This window comes from Pongo abelii, chromosome 8 (genome assembly GCF_028885655.2).
Source record: "Pongo abelii isolate AG06213 chromosome 8, NHGRI_mPonAbe1-v2.0_pri, whole genome shotgun sequence".
Classification (NCBI taxonomy): Eukaryota; Metazoa; Chordata; class Mammalia; order Primates; family Hominidae; genus Pongo; species Pongo abelii.
In genome coordinates, this window is record NC_071993.2 from 52655404 (window position 1) to 52664966 (window position 9563).

The following is a 9563-nucleotide window of genomic DNA, read 5'->3' on the forward strand; positions in this document are numbered from 1 at the left end:
TGCAAAAAATAAGAATTAACCTTTTTGTAACTCTGGATCCTAATCAGATAAATAACAACCATTAGTAGAGTGCTTGATGCTATTGGTCTTTAGTAAGAAAGTGGCTGCATGCACACGCCAGATACCATCACTCATTCTTATTCACAAGAGTCAAAAAGTGAAAACAAACCTGTCTGTGTGGATAAACAAAATGTGGCATGTACATACAAGAGAAGATTATTTAGCCATAAAGAGGGAATGATGTTCGGATACATGTTTACAACATGGATAAACCTTGAAAACATTATGCTAAATAAAATAAGCCAAAGGACAAACAGTATATGATCCTACTTATATGAAAGATCATGAATAGTCAAATTCATGTAGAGGGAATGCAGATTGCATGTTTCCAGGGCATGGAGGCTGGGGCAAGGGGAATGGAGAATTAGTGCCTAGTGGTACAGAACTTCTGTTTGATGTGATACAAAAGTTATGAAAACAGTGTTAATTATACAACATTGTGAATGTATTCAATATCACTGAGTTTTAGAATTGAAAATGATTAAATGGTACCTTTTATGTTATGTACATTTACCACTGGGTAATAAAATTGTATTAATGTAGGTGAGGCAATTTTAACAGTTGTACCACTCTGGAGGAGGATATTGATAATGAAGGAGGCCATGCATGTGGAGGCAGGACATATTACATATATAATATATATTTATTATATATATAATTATATATATATTATATATACACATTATGTCAGGGTGTATTTATATATATATTTTATATATATATATATAAATACACCCTGCCTCCACATGCACATAATATATATATAGCAATATATGGTATATTATCATATATAATATATATATAACTATATATATATGGTAAATCTTTATGTCTTCCTCTTAATTTTTCTGTGAAAACAAAACTGCCCTAAAAAATTCAAGTCCTACAAAAATGAAAGTGAGTTAAAGTACTTTTTCTGGAACAAATAAACTTAGCATAAATAGTTAAAATATTAAGAGTTGTAATTAAGGGAAATTTCAGCTCAATGTGACTTCAACAGTTTAAAAAATGTATTACTGCACATAAGACCATGGAGAGAGGAATTGGGAGACCCAGAATTGATTGGGTCAGAAATTGAAAATGATATTATCAGTGACCCAGGTTTGAATGTCTCTCTTCACAGCATTGACTTCACTAATGGATGTGACCTGGTTGGCAGCAGCAGCTTGGACAACATGCTTGTTTCCAGTGGGTGGTAGAGAGAGGCAGGTTTTGCTTTCCCAGAAACCCCGAAAAAGGTAATCAAACCTAAATTTCCTTAGCCTTCTTCTTCCATGAGCAAATCACTAGCAGATGATTGCTAGCAAGGTGTTACTATTACAATGAACCCCTAAGTGTCAGAGAAAGAGTTAGTTTGGGGAAATATCCTCTCCACCACAATCTTAGTTATTTAAGTCAATTTAACAATATATTGAAATATTTTTCTTAGAAGTTTGAAGTTCCATTAAACAGTAACAATTACAGAAATTATAGGTAGCCTTTAGTTCTACAAGTGACATCTCAAGAGGAAGATGATTCATCAATTTCAAACTTTCCTTGCAAGTAATACTGGATGAAAATTAACTTGGCAAACATAATTAATAATCATGGGTTATTAATTACTTCCGCAAGCTGGGTGTGCTGATTTTAAAAGGCTTGAATAAAACATAAATTTCCTTAATTTGATACTGTAAATGGAATAATTTGGTAACGTAAATGGTAATATTTAAGTGATCTTTGCGTCAGATCTTACAACTTAAAATATTTTTCTAAAATTAGTTTTTGTACCATCTCTCCAGCATGTTCCAGCCTATATCAGTCAGTCCAGGCTTCTATAACTAAATATTATGGACTGAATGGCTTACACAACAGACATTTCTCACAATTGTAGAAGCTGGAAAGTGCAAGATTAAGGTACTAGCAAATTTGTTTCCTGGTGAGGGTCCTCTTCCCGGCTTGCTGTATCCTCATATAGCAGATAGAGAGAGAAGGAGAGAGAGAAAGAACACTGTATAGACTCTCTTCCTGTTCTTATAAGGACACTAATTCCATTGATGAGGGCCCTATGCTCATGACTTTGTCTAAACCTAATTAATTCTCAAAGGCCTCACTTTCCAATACTGTCCCATTGTGGGGTAGGGCTTTAACATACGAAATTTGAAGGAAAAGGAATATTCAGTCTAGAACAAAGCCCCATAAATTTCAAAAAGCTGTGGGACAGGAGGGAATGGGGATGGTATTCAATGGTACCACATCCAAGCAAGTCTTGTATGGTTAAAACAAATCAATATAATAACATGAAATTTTACACAGAAACCTATCTGATTATAAATTGTATGCTTACCATAATCAACACTGTTATACATTGTTTTAAAAATACTTAATAGTGTTCTTTGTTTAACCAAATAATAGAGGCATTAACTAGTTTCCCAGTGCTGCCAAAAGAAATTGCTACAAAATTTGTGGCTTAAAATAGTAAATAAACAAACAAAAAATTCTCTCTCAATTATAGGCGGCCAGAAGACCAAAATCAAGGTGGAGGCAGAGCCATACTTCCTCTGACAGCTCTAGGGAAGAATCCTTTCTTGCCTCTTCTAGCTTCTGGTGGCTCCTGGCACTCCTTGGCTTGTGACAGCATAACTCTAACCTTTGTCTCTATCTTCACATGACCTTACTTGTGTTTCTGTGTCCCAACTACCCATGACTCATTCTAAATTCAGGATGATCTCACCCTGAGATCTTTAACTTTATTATATCTGTGAAGCTCCTATTTCAAAATAAGGTGACATTTACAGGTACTGGAATGGGAGAGGGTCTAGGACACAGACACACCCTTATGAGGATAATACATGACCCATTACAAGGCACAAAATAATTGCCATAGGCAAACCACTAGTGAGAGCTCACTCCAGTTTGGAATATATTCATGTTTCTATGTAAGAGAAAAATTCGTCCTTGCTTCAGTTCATCTTGGCATCAGTACAAGGGTGGGATTCAGAGACATAAGTGTGGAATACCAGATCCCACCACACTTAAAAAGCTGGCATACTAAGTTGATAAACAATGTAGAGTGTGAAGTTGAGTTGAGAATGCTTATGCCATACAGTTTATGTATCTTATAATAGCCTTAATCACACTTCCAGTAATGTTCTCCACCATTGGATGCTAAAAAAATAAAATTAGTTAAAGAATTAGATAGTATAAAAAATATATATACCTCTTTGAGTGGAAAAATGCTGTCAGCACAGTTTGTTATTTTATTCCATTGTATAAAGACTCACTAGTGCCCTCTTCATAAATGTATTGAAGGTTTGGCTAAATTGTATCAAATTTGTGATTAAATACAAATGTGAATACCATAAAATATTACAAAGGACAATCTGCATACTATGCTATACCAATTTTACAATTTTACAATGACTTACAGATGCCATAAATATTTACTTTAAGGCAGTAAAATAAGTTATAAAATCATACTTAAGAACACCTAAATCCTTGAATAAGTTTAAAATGGTATTATCATTTACATATGAAGTCAGCTGACTATTAAAAGCTTATTTTTCAATAACAGAAATATATGCATTATCTAAAACACATATTCCAATATTTTCAAGAAACAAAATACTGAATTAAATCACCCAGAAAAAGAATCACATACAATCCCACAGCTCTAAAATACAGGAATCCATGATTCTTGAGTGCAAACACAACCTACACAGCCTCTCTGTTTCCAAATACATTCACTGAACCTCCCACATCTCCCAGAATACAAAATACAGAAGCCACATAAACTCAAATACACACAGAACCAGAAACTATTTTTATCAAATACATGTAACTCCACCTCACAAACTCTGAGAACACACATATGAGTGGCAACACCAAATTCTGCGAGTATTACATTTCACAACAGACACAGAGGACCACTAAGTCTTAATATACCCAAAACCCCTCATATACACACTCAAACTACCCATGAATACACACCCCACCCTCCCAGATAAAACTCATACAATACAAAAAAAAAAAAAAAACACACAGAAACACCAATAATGCTGTAATATACGTACACAACTTCCATATACCCGTGGGCACACACACACTCACGCAAATATCCCCAATCCCTGAGTGTATAAATCCCCCGAAACACTATCCAATCAATATGCTGCATCTTCGGAATACAACCTCTTCACCTCATCCCCTAAACATGCCCAAACACATGTACGAACATCCTAGCATTCTCCAAAGAAATACACTTTAAATACGAACAATCCCATATTCTATAAATAGACTTAGATAATTCATCTATCTGCTGATAAATATACACACAAACCAGTATACACACCCGAGATGCATGGAAATATCTCCAGCATATCATTTATAAATACCCATAAAAACACTTCCCAATCCCAAATTATCCCAATCTAGTATGAACCAGCTCCCACATTGCCAAGTACTAACCAATAACCATATCACATACCTCTAATACATATAAATTCAACTCTCTCACTCTCCTGTATAAAAAGAGAACCCCATCTCTCTATCAGACACACATACTAAATTCCCAGAATATATAAGCCTAATAACCACTTACTGAAAAATACAAGCACATAGCTCCACAAAACATTCATCTAAACTGCCACGCCCTTGAACACACACACAAACTCAATACTCATGTAGTTCTCTACATGCCCTAAATATACCCGAGATTAACTAACATGCCACAAATATGCAAACATGCCACCTCATATCCCCAAATACCCATAGAGTTCCACAATACTGCCTGGCCCAGTTATGACCTTCTTTAATCTGCAATCTCCACACAGACACCACCAACCCACACATGTGAATATATATTAGATTCTCACCAATTAAATACATATCAAATTCCAAACTAAGAATTCATATAAACACATTTTCACACACACAAAACCACCCCTACAAATCTCACACCCTCCAAAATCCAAAATAAATCTTCCTGACATTCTCAAGTACACACTAACCCAACCACCCAAGATACACACGTGTGTGCAGCAAATTTTAGATACATGTGTAGCCTACAATTTACAAATAATATACCACTACTTTTTATTTGTAAATTCCACGTAAGTAAGCGATTCTCACAGAAGCTTTTCTTGACTTTGGCCACTCTTGCATCCACAATCAACTTGTGCTACCAAGTGAATAGACTACGACTAAAGGCCTGTTCTTCCACTTTGCAGCTGCTCATATCAGTGACAAATGAGCATATTAGAACATGCATGCTGGCTGATCATTCTGATCAAGTCAACAAGCTTCACAACTTACTCAGTGAGGTCGTCCGTGAGAACTTCACTGTTTTTTGTTTGTTTGTTATAGAAAACTGTTTAATGGTTTAGGAATGTGTACACTCTGGCTCTGCCAAGTTTCCATAAAGGCAACTTTTCCATGTTTTAAAAAATAGATTTGGTATAAAGATTTATATATTCATAAATAGGTGACATTAAAAATTACCAAATGCAAATGGAATACTTGCGCTGACTGAAGCCCTGTTCGCCCCAAGTCCAGGCCTTGCAGGGGTCAGAGGGTCTCTGCTGGAGGAGGCCCAACTCCAGCAGCCTCTTAGGGAAGAGAAACTGAATTAAATGTGTATTAGGAACCCCTCCAGCTCCTTAAGCCAGCATCACACTGGCCTCACCCAGGCCTCAGCCCACCTCCCTCTGCTTCCCCCCCTCCCCCGCCACCTCCACCATTGCCCTCTCCCCTGCACTCTGGCCCCTGACCCCACCTGCTCCCACTCTTTGGCCATTTATCAACAAAGGAAGAGATGACACTGTTCTCCTTCCGCCCCAGAGCCCAGGCTGCCGGGAGAGCTTGGCCTGCCAAGGGGAGGAAACAAGCCGGCTTTGTTTTGTCTCACACACTTCCCCATCTTCTCTCCCAGCCCAGTTTTAAGGGCTGGAAGGGCAGTGGGGCCCCCTCCCGGTGGGATACAGCAGGGCAGGAGCCCCTGCAACCCCAGGTACAGGTCTTGAGCCCCTGGACACCGGCTTTTGTGCCTGAGAGGGGGTGGGAACGCTTCTCTGTAGGAAATGGCTTCAGTCCAGGATCCAGGGGTAGGGGAACCTCGACCATGGGGTGGGTTGCTCCTGCCAGAGGGTACTAGGGGTAAGGCCCCAGGGTGGAGCCGGTTCTGGGAGCTGTGTCCAGCTAGGCCATCTGTGACCCCAAATGGCATGAATAAAAGGGCAGGTTGGTAAGAGCCAGGGGAGGGCATGGGGCAGGGAGACCAGGTTGGCCCAGACAGGACAGAGGTGCTCCAGGGACATGGTGCTGGAGTGAAGCCAGGTGGAGCTGTGGAGCCTTTGAAACATCCTGAGGGCCCAGGCCTGCCACGGGGTGACCTGGGCAGAGGAGAAGCCCAGAGGACAGCAAGGTGCCCAAATGAGAGGTCAGGGCTTCTGGGGTGGAGGGACGGGGTGGGGCACAGTGGCAGTGGGGGAAGGAACGTGGAGTCCCAGGTGAGCCTGCTTTTCCAGGCCAAGCCCTTGGAGTGAGGCTGCTCCTGCCTGGGGGGCAAGAAGTGGAAGTGGCTCACAGTCCAAGGTGACAAATGAACCCATCACCGGTCAGCTACCATCCCTGTGAAGGAGCCAGGGTGGAGGGCCCTGTCCATGTCCTCCCTCCCTCCCTAAGCCCTGAGGAAGGTAACAGCCCCACCTGTGAGGCCCCGGCCTGGAAGCAGAGTAGGGGAGCCGGGCTTCTCAGAGGTGGGCAGTGGTTAGTGGTGGGCAGTACTGGTAAGTATGCTTGGGTGGCTGGGACTTGCCCTGGAACTGGGGCTGAAATTCAAACAGGGAGGCCCAGGCCTTTGCTCCCAAGACCCTGTGCATGCTCCCTGTTCCCCCAAAACAGAGGGGCTCTGCAAGGACAGGCTTCATGGGACTTCTCTTCCAGAGTAGGCCTGCAGTGAAAGACCAGCTCAGCCCCTTCTGACCATGTGACCGAAGAAACATCAGCCCCAGCAGAAAGGTTGTGAGGCTGGAGGAAGTCACTGCCCACGGCACATCCAGTCCCAGCGGGGTCTGGGGGCACCCCTCAGTGCCAGGCACTGTCTGCCCTGCAAGCGGAGCCCAGGCACTGCAATGGAGGCGCAGGGGCAGAGCCCAGACCCCACTCAGCTCCACTCACCCCTGCCACAAGCAAAGCCGCTGAGAAAGGGAGCCAGGCAGCCTTGCCTCTGGCGTCCCTCAATCTGATGCACCCAGACTCCCCTCAATGCAGGTGCCAGCCCCCCAGCTCCTGGCAGCCTTCCTCCCCTGCAGAACCAGGCTCAGCCATTCCACAGGTAGCCTCCCTGCCCAAAAGGAAGCCTGGCAGGTGAGATGCTGGCTCCACCACCAGCATCAAGCCCTGCTTGTCTCAGTCTCAGCAGAGAAACCCCTGTCCAGGCCCCAACCCTGCCTCTTGGGTCACCGTGGCACTGCTGTAAGGCCTGCTCTTGCCCTATGGCCAGGCCTGCCTGGAAAGTGCTTAGTGCAGAGGGCAGGGAGGCATGGGGGGAGGCCTCTCACTGGCCCAGGGACTGCACTGAGGCATGCCTGGCCTGGCCCTGGGAGCTAGACCACAACCCGACGCAGCCCTGCTCGTGGGTCCAAGAGCTGCTTACTTCTGGGGGCACCCATGATGAGGGGTCTGCAAGGCAGAGCTGGGCTGACACAGACGGACTGGGATTGGCTAGGGAAGATCACCTGGCCCTCCAGCCCTAGCCCTGGCTCTCTTGTCACTGTGATACCTCTGAGCCATATGCCCAGAGGACAATGCTGCTTCCCACATCCCCCCACCCCACTTTTGCCTTCTAACCTTGGTGCTCAGCTCAGGGTGAGGCAGTTAAGGGTCCAGGGAATAAAATGGGCCAGGCCAAGGACCGCCAGGGCCTTTCTATTTTTGTCTGGGAGATTCGATTCCATAAACTAGGCTGGGACCCACGCTCAGCTGGCAGGATTTCTGCTTGTGGGGTAAAGCTGGGTGCCTTGCAGTGCCCTCTCATCCCTGAGCCTCAAGGATGCAAGCTTCTACTTGGACCTTAAATGTCCACTTTCCCATCTCATTCCCCCACCCGCCAGACTTCTGAGTGCTGGCACTGAAGGATTAGCTAACTTTACAATCTGAGTGGCAAAACACTGGGCCCCAAGCCAGCAGACAGTCTCTACCTAGCTGTGGGCCGTGACCCCATGCTGTGCTGATGAAAATGAGAAGCTACACGGAAAGTCAGAAAACTCAGAGGTCCTGATAAGGCAGTGAGCCAGACCCCAGGGAGATGTCTGTGAGTGCTGCGGGGGCAGTGAAGGCAGGAAGCAGGTTCCCCACCTGGAAGGGGCTGGGGCTTCCCTGGAGCTGCGCTCAGGCACTGAGTCTGTGGGTCCCATGGCTCTAGCTCTGCTGCTCTGTGCAGAGCCCCAGGATGACTGGGAAGAACCCAGGGCACTGGGCACATCCCTGGAAAGCAGCAACCTGCTGCCACAGGTTAAGCAAACCCATGAGAAGAAACGGTCAGAGCCAGCAGGCATGGGACAGGGAGGACCGCTGGCCCCTCCTACTGTGGCCCACACCGGCGGGTTCAGGCCAGTCTTGGAATGTGAAGATTGTGGAGGGCCAGCTGCTGGCTGGCAGGGTGACCCACCAGGGTATCCTGCTTCCCCTTCCTCAAGGAAAGCCTCCATCCCGCAGCCAGGCCACAGGATGCAGAGCTCCAGAGCTTCACCCGGCTGCTGTAGTCGCCGGTGCCCAGGAGGGCTGGCTCTGGAGGGCTGGGCTTGGCAGGCTGGGGACAGCAAGGAGGTGGGGAGACCCCAGTCTGCCAGCCCGGCCCCTGGTCAGCACCCGCAGCCCCACCCTTCTCCGATGTCCTTGCTGTTCAGCTGTATGTGGTCGGGGCTCTTCTCGCTGAACAGGGGGCCCCCGTGCCGCATGATGAGCTCCGTGGCCACCCTCAGGAAGGCCTCCTCCACCTTGCTCGAGTCCTTGGCAGACGTCTCAATGGCACACAGGATTTCATAGTGCTCAGCCAGGCTCTGTGCCTCAGCCAGGGAGACCTCCCGAAGCTCGCTGAGGTCTGACTTGTTCCCGATCAGCAGCTGCACAATGTTGGAGCCTGTGTACTTCCTCACATCCTCAATCCAGTGAGGCACCGACAAGAAGGAGCTCCTCTTGGTGATGTCGTAGGCAAGGATGGCCCCATTGGCACTGCGGTAATAGCTCGTGCGGAACCACTTCTGGCCGGCCGTGTCCCAGATCTGCAGCTTGACCCGCTTGCCCTGGATCTCCAGCGTCTTCATGGTGAAGTCGACGCCGATGGTGCTTCCCTGGCCCTCCGAGAAGGCGCCGGTCTTGAAGTGCTGCACCATGCACGTCTTGCCCACGCTTGCGTCGCCCACCAGCACCAGCTTGAAGAGGAAATCGTACTGCTCGTCCGGGTCCCCTGGGCCTGGGCCCGGCCCTGCCATGGCCTAGAGGAAGCCGAACGGCCAACGCTCTGGACGCTG

The 9563-nt window shown here is 45.9% G+C and overlaps 1 protein-coding gene across 1 annotated transcript; it reads right to left on the reverse strand.

Moving 5' to 3' along the window:
* Nucleotides 1-8290: 8290 nt before the first annotated feature.
* LOC100457730 (ras-related protein Rab-43-like) lies at nucleotides 8291-9563 on the reverse strand. The gene has a single exon (XM_054522222.2). The coding sequence runs from the start codon at nucleotides 9522-9524 to the stop codon at nucleotides 8895-8897; it is 630 nt and encodes a 209-aa protein (XP_054378197.2). The 5' UTR covers nucleotides 9525-9563; the 3' UTR covers nucleotides 8291-8894.

Bases quoted from the DNA above. Each gene is read 5' to 3' on its own strand.
- LOC100457730 (XM_054522222.2), bottom strand. From the start codon at position 9,524: ATGGCAGGGCCGGGCCCAGGCCCAGGGGACCCGGACGAGCAGTACGAT.